Raw genomic sequence first — 15896 nt, forward strand, 5'->3', positions numbered from 1 at the left:
GACTAATTATCGATCATTAATTGTTAATTACCGCTGATGAACCATTAATTATCAGTCATTAATGACTAATTATCGATCATTAATTGTTAATTACCGCTAATGAACCATTAATTATCAGTCATTAATGACTAATTATCGATCAATTATTGTTAATTACCGCTGATGAACCATTAATTATCAGTCATTAATGACTAATTACCATCATTAATTAATTACCACTAATGAACCATTAATTATCAGTCATTAATGACTAATTATCGATCATTAATTGTTAATTACCGCTGATGAACCATTAATTATCAGTCATTAATGACTAATTATCGATCATTAATTGTTAATTACCGCTGATGAACCATTAATTATCAGTCATTAATGACTAATTATCGATCATTAATTGTTAATTACCGCTAATGAACCATTAATTATCAGTCATTAATGACTAATTATCGATCATTAATTGTTAATTACCGCTGATGAACCATTAATTATCAGTCATTAATGACTAATTATCGATCATTAATTGTTAATTACCGCTGATGAACCATTAATTATCAGTCATTAATGACTAATTATCGATCATTAATTGTTAATTACCGCTAATGAACCATTAATTATCAGTCATTAATGACTAATTACCATCATTAATTGTTAATTACCGCTAATGAACCATTAATTATCAGTCATTAATGACTAATTATCGATCATTAATTGTTAATTACCGCTAATGAACCGTTAATTATCAGTCATTAATGACTAATTACCATCATTAATTGTTAATTACCGCTGATGAACCATTAATTATCAGTCATTAATGACTAATTATCGATCATTAATTGTTAATTACTGCTGATGAACCATTAATTATCAGTCATTAATGACTAATTACCATCATTAATTGTTAATTACCGCTGATGAACCATTAATTATCAGTCATTAATGACTAATTACCATCATTAATTGTTAATTACCGCTAATGAACCATTAATTATCAGTCATTAATGACTAATTATCGATCATTAATTGTTAATTACCGCTGATGAACCATTAATTATCAGTCATTAATGACTAATTACCATCATTAATTGTTAATTACAGCTAATGAACCATTAATTATCAGTCATTAATGACTAATTATCGATCATTAATTGTTAATTACCGCTGATGAACCATTAATTATCAGTCATTAATGACTAATTACCATCATTAATTGTTAATTACAGCTAATGAACCATTAATTATCAGTCATTAATGACTAATTACCATCATTAATTGTTAATTACAGCTGATGAACCATTAATTATCAGTCATTAATGACTAATTACCATCATTAATTGTTAATTACCGCTGATGAACCGTTAATTATCAGTCATTAATGACTAATTACCGATCATTAATTGTTAATTACCGCTGATGAACCGTTAATTATCAGTCATTAATGACTAATTACCATCATTAATTGTTAATTACCGCTAATGAACCATTAATTATCAGTCATTAATGACTAATTATCGATCATTAATTGTTAATTACCGCTGATGAACCATTAATTATCAGTCATTAATGACTAATTATCGATCATTAATTGTTAATTACCGCTGATGAACCATTAATTATCAGTCATTAATGATTAATTACCATCATTAATTGTTAATTACAGCTAATGAACCATTAATTATCAGTCATTAATGACTAATTATCGATCATTAATTGTTAATTACCGCTGATGAACCATTAATTATCAGTCGTTAATGACTAATTACCATCATTAATTGTTAATTACCGCTGATGAACCGTTAATTATCAGTCATTAATGACTAATTACCATCATTAATTACCAGAGGAGGATTTCTATGGGAAGCTCGCTGCCTCCATCGCCCCCGAGATTTTCGGCCACGAGGACGTGAAGAAATCTCTGCTGCTGCTGCTGGTGGGGGGCGTGGAGCGCAGCCCCCCGGGGATGAGGATCAGGGGTGAGCCCCGAGTATCCCGGAAAAATCCTATGGAAAAATATCCCGGAAAAATCCTATGGAAAAATATCCTGGGGAAAAATATCCCGGAAAAATCCTGGGGAAAAATATCCCGGAAAAATCCTATGGAAAAATATCCTGGGGAAAAATATCCCGGAAAAATCCTGGGGAAAAAATCCCAGAAAAATTCCCAGAAAAGCCTCAGGGGAATCCTGGGAGCGCAGCCCCCTGGGGATGAGGATCAGGGGTGAACCCAGAATATCCCGGAAAAATCCTGGGGAAAAATATCCTGGAAAAATCCTATGGAAAAATATCCTGGGGAAAAACATCCCGGAAAAATCCTATGGAAAAATATCCTGGGGAAAAACATCCCGGAAAAATCCTGGGGAAAAATATCCTGGGGAAAAATATCCCGGAAAAATCCTGGGCAAAAATATCCCGGAAAAATCCTGGGGAAAATATCCCGGAAAAATCCTATGGAAAAATATCCTGGGGAAAAACATCCCGGAAAAATCCTGGGGAAAAATATCCTGGGGAAAAATATCCCGGAAAAATCCTGGGCAAAAATATCCTGGAAAAATCCTGGGGAAAAATTCCCAGAAAAATTCCCAGAAAAGCCTCAGGGGAACCCTGGGAGCACAGCCCCGCGTGGATCCGTTTTCCTCCTTTCCTGCCCTAAATCCAGATGTTCCCCCCCCCCCCCCCCCAGGGAACATCAACATCTGTCTGATGGGGGACCCGGGCGTGGCCAAGTCCCAGCTGCTCACCTACATCGACCGCCTGGCGCCGCGCAGTGAGTGCGGCCTTCCTCTTCCTCCTCCTCCTCCTCCTCCTCCTCATCCTCATCCTTCTCTTCCTCCTCATCCTCCTCTCTTTCCCTCTCCTCATCCTCTTCCTCCTCCTCCTCCTCCTCATCCTCATCCTTCTCTTCCTCCTCATCCTCCTCTTCTTCCCTCTCCTCATCCTGTTCCTCCTCCTCATCCTCATCCTTCTCTTCCTCCTCATCCTCCTCTCTTTCCCTCTCCTCATCCTCTTCCTCCTCCTCCTCCTCCTCATCCTCATCCTTCTCTTCCTCCTCATCCTCCTCTTCTTCCCTCTCCTCATCCTCTTCCTCCTCCTCATCCTCATCCTTCTCTTCCTCCTCATCCTCCTCTTCTTCCCTCTCCTCATCCTCTTCCTCCTCCTCCTTCTGCTCCTCCTCGTCCTCCTCTACTTCCTCTTCCTCCTCTTTTTTCCCCTTTCTCTCTCCTCTTCCTCACCATCTTCCCCCATTTTTTTACCTTTCCCCCCTTTTCCCATTTCTCCGATTTTCCCCATTTTCCCCCGATTTCCTCCCCATTTTCCCCCGATTTCCTCCCCATTTTCCCCCGATTTCCTCCCCATTTTTCCCCCATTCCCGCCCCCCCCATTTTCTGCCCATTTCCTCACCCTCCCCCCTTTTTTCCCCCTTTTTTTTCCAATTTTCCCCCCATTCCCCCCAGGCCAGTACACCACAGGCCGCGGCTCCTCGGGGGTGGGGCTCACGGCCGCCGTCCTGCGGGACCCCCAGAGCGGGGAGCTCACCCTGGAGGGCGGGTCCCTGGTCTTGGCCGACCGCGGCGTCTGCTGCATCGACGAGTTCGACAAGATGCTCGACAGCGACCGCGTGGCCGTGCACGAGGCGCTGGAGCAGCAGAGCGTGGCCGTGGCCAAGGCCGGCGTCATGGCCACCCTCAACGCCCGCTGCGCCGTCCTGGCCGCCGCCAACCCGGCCTCGGGGCGTTACGACCCGCGGCGCAGCCTGGAGTACAACCTGCAGCTGCCGGCGGCGCTGCTGTCGCGGTTCGATCTCCTCTGGCTGCTCCAGGATCGGCCGCAGCGAGACCGGGACCTGCGGTGAGAGCGGCAGGGCTGGGGAAGGGTCTTGGGGTCAGTGGAGGAGTTGTTGGGTTGGGTCACAGAAAGTCTTGGATATGTGGAAGAGTCGTTGGGTTGAGTTGGGTTGGGTTGGGTTTCAGATCAATGGAAGAGTCTGGGGATCAATGGAAGAGTCTTTGGTTCCGTTTGTGTTGAATTTGGTTGGATTGGGTTGGGTTCTGTTGGGTTGAGTTGGGCTGGGTTGAGTTGTGTGGGGCTGGGTTGAGTTGGGTTGAGTTGTGTTGGGTTGGGTTGAGTTGTTTTGGGTTGGTTGAGTTGGGTTGGGTTGGGTTGGGTTGTTTTGGGTTGGTTGAGTTGGGTTGGGTTGAGTTTGGTTGGGTTGATTTGGGTTGGTTTGGTTTAGTTGATTGAGTTAGGTTGGGTTGTGTTGGGTTGGTTGAGTTGGGTTGAGTTGGATTGGGTTGGGTTGATTGGGTTGGGTTGAGTTGGGTTGTTTTGGGTTGGTTGAGTTGGGTTGAGTTGGATTGGGTTGGGTTGATTGAGTTGGGTTGAGTTGGATTGGGTTGGATGAGTTGGGTTGAGTTGGATTGGGTTGGGTTGTGTTGGGTTGGTTGAGTTGGGTTGGGTTGGGTTGTTTTGGGTTGGTTGAGTTGGGTTGAGTTGGGTTGGGTTGAGTTGTGTTGAGTTGGGTTGGTTGAGTTGGGTTGAGTTGGATTGGGTTGGGTTGTGTTGGGTTGTTTTGGGTTGGTTGAGTTGGGTTGAGTTGGATTGGGTTGGGTTGAGTTGGGTTGAGTTGGATTGGGTTGGGTTGTGTTGGGTTGTTTTGGGTTGGTTGAGTTGGGTTGAGTTCGGTTGGGTTGAGTTGGGTTGGTTGAGTTGGGTTGGGTTGGGTTGAAGAGATCCCCGAACCGTGGCCTTTTCCCGAATTCCGGCGTTTTTGCCCCGTTCCAGGCTGGCCCAGCACATCACGTTCGTTCACCGGCACAGCCGGGAGCCGCCGAGCTCCTTCCGGCCGCTGGACATGAAACTCATGCGGTGCGTGAGGGGCGCCAAAACTCGCTGAATTCGCCCCAAAACTCACCCCAAAACTCGCCCCAAAACTCACCCCAAAACTCACCCCAAAACTCACCCCAAAACTCACCCAAAACTCACCTTTCTCACCCCAAAACTCACCCCAAAACTCACCCCAAAACTCACCCCAAAACTCACCCAAAACTCACCTTTCTCACCCCAAAACTCACCCCAAAACTCGCCCCAAAACTCACCCCAAAACTCGCCCCAAAACTCACCCCAAAACTCACCCAAAACTCACCTTTCTCACCCCAAAACTCGCCCCAAAACTCGCCCCAAAACTCACCCCAAAACTCACCCCAAAACTCACCCCAAAACTCACCCCAAAACTCACCCCAAAACTCGCTGAACTCGCCCCAAAACTCACCCCAAAACTCGCCCCAAAACTCACCCCAAAACTCGCCCCAAAACTCACCCCAAAACTCAGCTTTCTCACCCCAAAACTCACCCCCAAAACTCACCCCAAAACTCACCCCAAAACTCGCTGAACTCGCCCCAAAACTCGCCCCAAAACTCACCCCAAAACTCACCCCAAAACTCACCCCAAAACTCACCCCAAAACTCGCCCCAAAACTCGCCGAACTCGCCCCAAAACTCGCCCCAAAACTCACCTTGAAACTCACCCCAAATTTCTCACCCCAGCATTCACCATTCTCCCCCCAAAAAATCACCATTCTCACCCCAAAACTCCCCCCAAAATTCCCCTTTTTCCCCAAAACCTTCCCCTTTCCACCTGGAATCTCCCCAAAATTCTCCCGGGATTCCCCTCCCTCCCCTCCCCCCTTACCTCCCCTCACTTTTAATTATTTTTTTTATTTCCCAAAATCTCCGTTTCCGCCCCCAAAACAGGCGCTACATCGCCACCTGCCGGCGCCGGCGGCCGCTGCTGCCCGAGGCCCTGGGCGAGTTCGTCACGGCCGCCTACGTGGAGCTGCGGCGAGAGGGCCGGGGGGACGGGCTCTACACATCTGCCAGGACCCTGCTGGCCATCCTGAGACTGGCCACGGCTCTGGTCAGTGTCCCAGTACGGACCAGTATGGACCAGTATGGACCAGTACGGACCAGTGTCCATCAGTGTCCATCAGTGTCCATCAGTGTCCATCAGTGTCCATCAGTGTCCGTCACCAGTGACCCAATGGTTCAGGGGGCTCTACACATCTGCCAGGACCCTGCTGGCCATCCTGAGACTGGCCACGGCTCTGGTCAGTGTCCCAGTATGGACCAGTATGGACCAGTATGGACCAGTATGGACCAGTGTCCATCAGTGTCCATCAGTGTCTATCAGTGTCCATCAGTGTCCATCAGCAGTGACCCAATGGTTCAGGGGGCTCTACACATCTGCCAGGACCCTGCTGGCCATCCTGAGACTGGCCACGGCTCTGGTCAGTGTCCCAGTACGGACCAGTATGGACCAGTATGGACCAGTGTCCATCAGTGTCCATCAGTGTCCATCAGTGTCCGTCACCAGTGACCCAATGGTTCAGGGGGCTCTACACATCTGCCAGGACCCTGCTGGCCATCCTGAGACTGGCCACGGCTCTGGTCAGTGTCCCAGTATGGACCAGTACGGACCAGTATGGACCAGTGTCCATCAGTGTCCATCAGTGTCCATCAGTGTCCGTCACCAGTGACCCAATGGTTCAGGGGGCTCTACACATCTGCCAGGACCCTGCTGGCCATCCTGAGACTGGCCACGGCTCTGGTCAGTGTCCCAGTATGGACCAGTATGGACCAGTATGGACCAGTATGGACCAGTATGGACCAGTGTCCATCAGTGTCCATCAGTGTCCATCAGTGTCCATCAGTGTCCATCAGCAGTGACCCAATGGTTCAGGGGGCTCTACACATCTGCCAGGACCCTGCTGGCCATCCTGAGACTGGCCACGGCTCTGGTCAGTGTCCCAGTATGGACCAGTATGGACCAGTGTGGACCAGTGTCCATCAGTGTCCATCAGTGTCCATCAGTGTCCATCAGCAGTGACCCAATGGTTCAGGGGGCTCTACACATCTGCCAGGACCCTGCTGGCCATCCTGAGACTGGCCACGGCTCTGGTCAGTGTCCCAGTATGGACCAGTACGGACCAGTACGGACCAGTATGGACCAGTGTCCATCAGTGTCCATCAGTGTCCATCAGTGTCCATCAGTGTCCATCAGCAGTGACCCAATGGTTCAGGGGGCTCTACACATCTGCCAGGACCCTGCTGGCCATCCTGAGACTGGCCACGGCTCTGGTCAGTGTCCCAGTACGGACCAGTATGGACCAGTATGGACCAGTGTGGACCAGTGTCCATCAGTGTCCATCAGTGTCCATCAGTGTCCGTCACCAGTGACCCAATGGTTCAGGGGGCTCTACACATCTGCCAGGACCCTGCTGGCCATCCTGAGACTGGCCACGGCTCTGGTCAGTGTCCCAGTATGGACCAGTATGGACCAGTACGGACCAGTGTGGACCAGTGTCCATCAGTGTCCATCAGTGTCTATCAGTGTCCGTCACCAGTGACCCAATGGTTCAGGGGGCTCTACACATCTGCCAGGACCCTGCTGGCCATCCTGAGACTGGCCACGGCCCTGGTCAGTGTCCCAGTACGGACCAGTAAGGACCAGTATGGACCAGTACGGACCAGTACGGACCAGTACGGACCAGTATGCACCAGTACAGACCAGTTACCCCCAAGTCCCAAACCCAGGGATGGCTCTTGGTTTTTTTTATGCATCTTCCAGGACCCTGCTGGCCCCAAATTTCCCCGAAATGGCCCCAAAATCCGCCCCAGTTTCACCCAAAATCCGGCCCCGAACGGACCCAAAAGGGCCCAAATTCCACCCAAAAATCCCAAAGTTCATTCGGGGCCCGTTTGGGGTCATTTTGGGGCTGGTTTTGGGCTTTTTTGGTATCGATTTTATCTCGGTTTTATTTTATTTTTATTTTATTTTTATTTTATTTTTATTTTATTTTTATTTTATTTCTGCTGCCAATTTTGAATTTTTTTATTTTATTTTTATTTTATTTTTGCTGCCAATTTTGAATTTTTTTATTTTATTTTATTTTTGCTGCCAATTTTGATTATTTTTATTTTATTTTTATTTTATTTCTGCTGCCAGTTTCGAGTATTTTTATTTTATTTTCAGTATTTTTATTTCTGCTGCCAATTTTGAATATTTTTATTTTATTTTTATTTTATTTCTGCTGCCAATTTTGATTATTTTTATTTTATTTTTATTTTATTTCTGCTGCCAATTTTGAATATTTTTATTTTATTTTTATTTTATTTCTGCTGCCAATTTTGAATTTTTTAATTTTATTTTTATTTTATTTCTGCTGCCAATTTTGATTATTTTTATTTTATTTTTATTTTATTTCTGCTGCCAATTTTGAATATTTTTATTTTACTTTCGCTGCCAATTTTGTTTTTTTTTTCTTTTGTGCCGATTTTGTTTTATTTTATTTTTTTGGTGCCGAACTTGTCCATTTTCATTTGTCTCTTTTTTTTGGGCTTAGTTTCATTTTATTTTGTCTCTTTTCATTTTATTTTCCGTTTTTAATTTTTGTCTTATTTTTCTGCCGATTTTTGGGTATTTTTATGTCGATTTTTGGGTATTTTTCTGCCGATTTTTGGGTATTTTTATGTCGATTTTTGGGTATTTTTATGCCGATTTTTGGGTATTTTTATGTCGATTTTTGGGTATTTTTATGCCGATTTTTGGGTATTTTTATGCCGATTTTTGGGTATTTTTATGTCGATTTTTGGGTATTTTTATGCCGATTTTTGGGTATTTTTATGTCGATTTTTGGGTATTTTTATGCCGATTTTTGGGTATTTTTATGCCGATTTTTGGGTATTTTTATGTCGATTTTTGGGTATTTTTCTGTCGATTTTTGGGTATTTTTCTGTCGATTTTTGGGTATTTTTCTGTCGATTTTTGGGTATTTTTATGTCAATTTTTGGGTATTTTTATGCCGATTTTTGGGTATTTTTATGTCGATTTTTGGGTATTTTTATGTCGATTTTCGGGTATTTTTATGTCGATTTTCGGGTATTTTTCTGCCGATTTTTGGGTATTTTTATGTCAATTTTTGGGTATTTTTCTGCCGATTTTTGGGTATTTTTCTGTCGATTTTTGGGTATTTTTGTGCCGATTTTTGGGTATTTTTATGTCGATTTTTGGGTATTTTTCTGCCGATTTTTGGGTATTTTACTGTCGATTTTTGGGTATTTTTCTGTCGATTTTTGGGTATTTTTCTGCCGATTTTTGGGTATTTTTCTGCCGATTTTTGGGTATTTTTATGCCGATTTTTGGGTATTTTTATGTCGATTTTGGGTATTTTTATGCCGATTTTTGGTTATTTTTATGCCGATTTTTGGGTATTTTTCTGCCGATTTTTGGGTATTTTTATGTCGATTTTGGGTATTTTTATGCTGATTTTTGGGTATTTTTATGTCGATTTTGGGTATTTTTATGCCGATTTTTGGGTATTTTTCTGTCGATTTTTGGGTATTTTTATGTCGATTTTTGGGTATTTTTATGTCGATTTTTGGGTATTTTTATGTCAATTTTTGGGTATTTTTCTGCCGATTTTCGGGTATTTTTCTGCCAATTTTTGGGTATTTTTATGTCGATTTTTGGGTATTTTTGTGCCGATTTTGGGTATTTTTCTGCCGATTTTTGGGTATTTTTATGCCGATTTTTGGGTATTTTTATGTCGATTTTTGGGTATTTTTCATTCGATTTTTGGGTATTTTTATGTCGATTTTCGGGTATTTTAATGTCGATTTTTGGGTATTTTTATGTCGATTTTGGGTATTTTTATGTCGATTTTTGGGTATTTTTATGCCGATTTTTGGGTATTTTTATGTCGATTTTTGGGTATTTTTATGTCGATTTTCGGGTATTTTTCTGCCGATTTTTGGGTATTTTTATGTCGATTTTGGGTATTTTTCTGCCGATTTTCGGGTATTTTTCTGTCGATTTTTGGGTATTTTTGTGCCGATTTTTGGGTATTTTTATGTCGATTTTCGGGTATTTTTATGCCGATTTTTGGGTATTTTTCTGCCGATTTTCGGGTATTTTTGGTATTTTTCATTCGATTTTATTTTAATTTAATTTTATTTTGTTTTATTTGTGCCCAGGCTCGCCTGCGCTTGGGCTCGGTGGTGGAGAAGGACGACGTCAGCGAGGCCCTGAGGCTGCTGGAGGCCGCCCGGGACTCGCTCAGGGGGGAGCCCGAGCCCGTTCCGAGGTGAAAAAACCAAATTTTGGGAAAATTGGGGAATTTCGGGGAAATTCGGGAGTTTTGGGATATTTGGGTTACTGGAATTTGGGGATTTTTTAGGGATTTTTTGGGGATTTTTTGGTGTCCCTGGGACTCGCTCAGGGGGGAGCCCGAGCCCGTTCCGAGGTGAAAAAACCAAATTTTGGGAAAATTTGGGAATTTCGGGGAAATTCGGGAGTTTTGGGATATTGGGGTTACTGGAATTTGGGGATTTTTTGGGGTTTTTTGGGGCATTTTTGGGAGAATTTTGGGGTCCCTGGGACTCGCTCAGGGGGGAGCCCGAGCCCGTTCCGAGGTGAAAAACCCAAATTTTGGGAAAATTGGGGAATTTTGAGGAAATTCGGGAGTTTTGGGATATTTGGGTTACTGGAATTTGGGGATTTTTTAGGGAATTTTGGGGGATTTTTGGGGTCCCTGGGACTCGCTCAGGGGGGAGCCCGAGCCCGTTCCGAGTAGAACCAAATTTTGGGAAAATTTGGGAATTTCGGGGAAATTCGGGAGTTTTGGGATATTTGGGATTATTGGGGCTGTTGGGATGTTTTGGGATGATTTTTTTGGGGCGATTTTGGGCGATTTTGGGGGGCACCTTTCGGGTATTGATTAGGGGGGATTTTTTGGGAATTTTTTGGGATTCCGGGGTGGATTTTTTTGTGGATTTTTTTTGGGATTTTTTGGGGGGTATTTAGGGAGGATTTTTGGATTGTTATTCACGGGGGCTTTGGGGAATTTTTATTTTGGGGTGGGGGTGGATATTTTTGGGAATTTGGGCTTTGTTTTTTTTTGGTTTTTTCGGTTTTTTTTTTTGTTCTTTGTAGGATTTTGGCGATTTTCGTGGAATTTTTTTTTTTTTTTTCCACGTAAATTTTTTTTTTTTTTCTTCTAATTTTTTCGGGAATCCTCAACCCCTCCCCCCTCTTCTTTTCTCTCCCTCCCCTCCCCCCAGGTGTCCCCGTCCATCCGAGGCGATTTTTGGGATCCTGAGGGATTTGGGGGGGCCCGGGGGGCGCTCGGTTCCCCTCCCCCACGCCCTGGAGGTTTTGGGGGCTCGAGGTTTCACCCCCGGCCAGGTGAGCGAGGCCCTGGCCGAGTACGAGGGGCTGAACGTGCTGCAGGTGAACCCCAGCAGGAGCAGGGTGAGCTTCGTGTGAGGGACCCCGAAATTGGGGCGAAAAACCGAAAAATCGGGGAAGAAACGGCGAAAAAACGGCGAAGAAACGGCGAAAAAACGGCGAAATTCTGGGAAAAAATGGGGAAATGTTGGGAAAAATGGGGAAATTCTTTGTGAAAAATGGGGAAATTCCTGCCAGAAATGGGGAAAAGCAGCAGGGGGAGCTTTGTGTGAGGGACCCCGAAATTGGGGCGAAAAACCGAAAAATCGGGGAAGAAACGGCGAAAAAACGGCGAAGAAACGACGAAAAAACGGCGAAATTCTGGGAAAAAATGGGCGAAATGCTGGGAAAAATGGGGAAATTCTTTCTGAAAAATGGGGAAATTCTTCCCAAAAATGGGGAAAAGCAGCAGGGGGAGCTTCGTGTGAGGGACCCCGAAATTGGGGCGAAAAACCGAAAAATCGGGGAAGAAACGGTGAAGAAACGGCGAAAAAACGGCGAAATTTTGGGAAAAAATGGGGGAAATGTTGGGAAAAATGGGGTAATTATATCCAAAAAATGGGGAAATTCTTCCCAAAAATGGGGAAAAGCAGCAGGGGGAGCTTCGTGTGAGGGACCCCGAAATTGGGGGCGAAAAACGGAAAAATTGGGAAAAAAACGGCAAAAAAACGGCGAAATTCTGGGAAAAAATGGGGAAATGTTGGGAAAAATGGGGCAATTCTGTCCAAAAATGGGGAAATTCTTCCCAAAAATGGGGAAATTCCTGCCAGAAATGGGGAAAAGTAGCAGGGGGAGGGGGAGCTTCGTGTGAGGGACCCCAAAATTGGGGTAAAAAACGGAAAAATCGGGGAAAAAATGAAAAAAATTGAGGAAAATATTGCAAAAATTCGAGGGAAAAGGAAAAAAAAAATTCCTGCTAAAATGGGAAAAACCTGACCAGAAACAGCCAAAAATACCCCAAAAAAAAAAAAAATCCCTGCAGGAATTCCCTGAAAAACGGGAAAACAACAACAACAACAAAAAAAATAAATTTGGGAAAAGGGAGGGAAAAAAAAAAAAAAAACCCGGGAGAAATCCTGCAATAAAAAAAAAAAAAAAAAAAAAAAAACCCGGCAGAAAAATTCCGTGAAAAACGGGAAAAAAAAATTCCCAAAAAAACCCCAAAAACTCGAGGCAGGAACAAAGCCCGAAGTTCTGAAGCCGCTTTGGATCCCAAAAATTGGGGGGGAAAATCGCCCAAATTTGGGGAAAAAATCGGCCAAAAATTGCCCCAAAAATTGGGGGGGAAAAAAAAAAAAATAAAATTCTTGACCCCCAAAATTTCCCCTCCCCCCCCCCCCCCCCCCGGGCTTTTGTTTGATTTTTATTGATTTTATTGTAGCAATAAAAAGGATTTTTTATCATTAAAAAAATTAAAATTGAGACAATTTTGGGGTCTGAGCTTTGTTCTTTTTCCTCCCCCCCCCTTTTATCCTTCCCCCCCCCCCCGCCCCCAAAAATAATCCCCAGAAAACACAAAATTTCCCCCCAAAATAATCCCAATTTTCCACCCCAAAAATCCCCATTTTCACCAAAATTCCGTCCTCGATTTTAATTATTTTGGGTTTTTTTTTTTTTTTAACAAATCGACCCCAAATCCTCCCCAAAATTCCCCCCCCCCAAAAAAAAATAAAATTAAAATCAGGAGCTCCCCAAAATCCTGGGAACGTTCCCGAATTTCCCCAAAAAATTCCCAAATTCTCTTTTCCCTCCCCACAAAAAAAAAAAAAACCCAAAAAAACCCCAAAATTCTCCTTTTTAAACTCAATTTTATTGCCCCAAACCCGGGGGGGGTCCCCAAAAAATCCCGAGGGGAAATTTGGGATCGGGGCCGTTTTTGGGAATTTTTTTGGGAATTTTTTTCGGAAATTTTTGGGGAATATTTCAGGAATTTTGGGGGAATTTTTGGGGGGAATTTTTCTGATTTTTTTGGGGAATTTTCCTGAAGTTTCTGGAATTTTTGGGGGAATTTTTGGGAAATTTTTGAGGCTGGTTTTGGGAAATTTTGGGGGAATTTTTCTGAATTTTTTCGGAAATTTTTGGGAATATTTCAGGAATGTGGGGGGAAATTTTGGGGATTTTTTCGGGGAATTTTTTGGGGAATTTTTTAGAAATTTTTGGGGAATTTTTCAGAATTTTGGGGGGGGGTTTTGAAGCCATTTTTGGGAAATTTTTGGAGAATTTTTCTGAATTTTTCGGAAATTTTGGGGAATTCTTTTGGTGAAATTTTTGGGAATATTTCAGGAATTTCAGGGGAAATTTTTGGAGAATTTTTGGAAATATTTCGGGAATTTTTCTGAATTTTTTCGGAAATTTTGGGGAATTTTATTTTGGTGAAATTTCTGGGAATATTTCAGGAATTTTGGGGGGAATTTTTGGGGATTTTTTTGGGAAATTTTTCTGAATTTTTTGTGGAATTTTCCTGAATTTTTTTGGAATTTTTGGGGGAATTTTTGGGAAATTTTTGAGGATGGTTTTGGGAAATTTTGGGGGAATTTTTCTGAATTTTTTCGGAAATTTTTGGGAATATTTCAGGAATTTGTGGGGAAATTTTGGGGATTTTTTCGGGGAATTTTTAGAAATATTTGAGGAGTTTTTCAGAATTTTCGGGAAATTTTTGGGGAATTTTTTCTGAATCTTTTAGGAAATTTTGGGGAATTTTTTTGGTGAAATTTTTGTGAATATTTCAGGAATTTGGGGGAAAATTTGTGGATTTTTTGGGGGAAATTTTTGGGGAAATTTTTGGGGCTTTTTTTGAGCGATTTTTGGGGGAATTTTTTCTGAATTTTTTTGGGATTTTTGGGGGAATTTTTTCTGAATTTTTTTGGGATTTTTTGGGGAAATTTTGGGGGTTTTTTGGGGTAATTTTTGGAAATATTTGGGGAATTTTCTGAATCTTTTTGGAAATTTTGGGTATTTTTTTTGGTGAAATTTTTTGGGAATATCTCAGAAATTTGGGGGGATTTTTGGGGGGGATTTTTGGGGCTGGTTTTGGGAATTTTTGGGGAATTTTTTCGAAAATTTTGGGGAATTTATTTGGTGAAATTTTTGGGAATATTTCAAGAATTTAAGGGGGAATTTTTGGGATTTTTTGGGGAATTTTTGGAACTTTTGGGGAGTTTTTTAGAATTTTTTGGGAATTTTTGGGGGAATTTTTGGGTTTTTTTTTTTTGAGGCTGGTTTTGGGAAATTGTTTGGGGATTTTTTCTGAGTTTTTTCTGAATTTTTGGGAATTTTTTGGGGGAATTTTTGGTGATTTTTTTTGGTGAATTTTTTGGTGAATTTTTTGGGAAGTCCCCAAAGCCGTTCTTGAGAAGATTTTGGGTCATTTTTGGGACATTTTGGGTCATTTTTGGGCTGGTTTTGGGAAGTTCCGAGCTCATTTTGGGGAATATTTCGGGGCTGTTTTTTTTGGGAAGTTTTTGGGCCAATTTTGTGCCAATTTTTGGGGCAGATTTTGTGATTTTTCGCTGCTGTTCATTTTTCGGGGCTGTTTTTTTTTTATTTTTTGGGGCCGTTTTTGAGGCAGTTTTTGGTGATTTTTCGGTGCTGATTTTTTTGCGATTTTTCAGGGCAGGATTTTTATTTTTCATTGCCATTTTTTTTATTTTTCATTGCCATTTTTGTATTTTTTCATTGCCATTATTTTAATTTTTCATTGCCATGTTTTTAATTTTTCATTGCCATTTTTTTTATTTTTCATTGCCATTTTTGTATTTTTTCATTGCCATTATTTTAATTTTTCATTGCCATGTTTTAAATTTTTCATTGCCATTTTTTTTCACTTTTTGGTGCCATGTTCTTCACTTTTTGGGGCCTTTTTTTGTGGTTTTTCATTGCCATTTTTTGCAATTTTTTTCTGTGCCTTTTTTTTCACTTTTCTGTACCTTTTTATTTTCCTGTGCCTTCTTTTTTTTCACTTTCCAGTGCCCTTTTTTTTTCACTTTTTCTGTGCCCTATTTTGTTTATTTTTCTGTGCCCTATTTTTTATTTTTCTGTGCCCTTTTTTTCAATTTTCGGGGCCATTTTTTTTTTTACTTTTCATTGCCTTTTTTGTGATTTTTCGGGGCCATTTTTTTCACTTTTTGGGGCCGTGTTTTGTGATTTTTCTGTGCCTTATTTTTCACTTCCCATTGCCCTTATTTTTACTTCTCATCACCTTTTTCTCTCACTTTTCTGTGCCCTTTTTTTTTTATATATTTTCCAATAGCCTCACTTTTCACTTTTCCCTTTCCCTTTCATTCTTCATTTTCCAGTCCCGTTTATTCATTCCCTCATCCCTTCATTCTTTCATTCCTTCATTTATTTATTCATTTATTCATTCAATCATTTCTTCATTCATTCATTCATTCATTCATTCATTCATTCATTCATTCCTTCATTCATTCATTCATTCCTTCATTCATTTATTCATTCATTTATTTATTCATTTATTTTTCCCGGGGTCGATTTTCCAGTGCCGTATTTTTATTTTATTTTATTTTCTTTATTTAATTTATTTTGTTTTAGGTGGGGGTGGGGAGGGGGTGGTGGTTGGGGGGATCATTTCTTGGGGATCTCTCTCTGGTTTTTTCTGTTTTTCT

The 15896-nt window shown here is 42.1% G+C and overlaps 1 protein-coding gene across 1 annotated transcript in view; it reads left to right on the forward strand.

The window, feature by feature from the left end:
• MCM7 (minichromosome maintenance complex component 7) overlaps positions 1-11431 on the forward strand; it is a 52824-nt gene extending 41393 nt beyond the window's left edge. Inside the window, exons 9-15 of the mRNA XM_062512149.1 lie at positions 1839-1970; positions 2677-2760; positions 3449-3842; positions 4776-4859; positions 5745-5907; positions 10023-10132; positions 11109-11431. Of these exons, the coding sequence (XP_062368133.1) occupies positions 1839-1970; positions 2677-2760; positions 3449-3842; positions 4776-4859; positions 5745-5907; positions 10023-10132; positions 11109-11313 (1172 nt within the window). The 3' untranslated portion in view covers positions 11314-11431. The remainder of the gene's footprint in view (positions 1-1838; positions 1971-2676; positions 2761-3448; positions 3843-4775; positions 4860-5744; positions 5908-10022; positions 10133-11108) is intronic.
• Positions 11432-15896: the final 4465 nt, after the last annotated feature.

This window comes from Cinclus cinclus, chromosome 34, assembly GCF_963662255.1.
Source record: "Cinclus cinclus chromosome 34, bCinCin1.1, whole genome shotgun sequence".
In the NCBI taxonomy this organism is placed as follows: domain Eukaryota; kingdom Metazoa; phylum Chordata; class Aves; order Passeriformes; family Cinclidae; genus Cinclus; species Cinclus cinclus.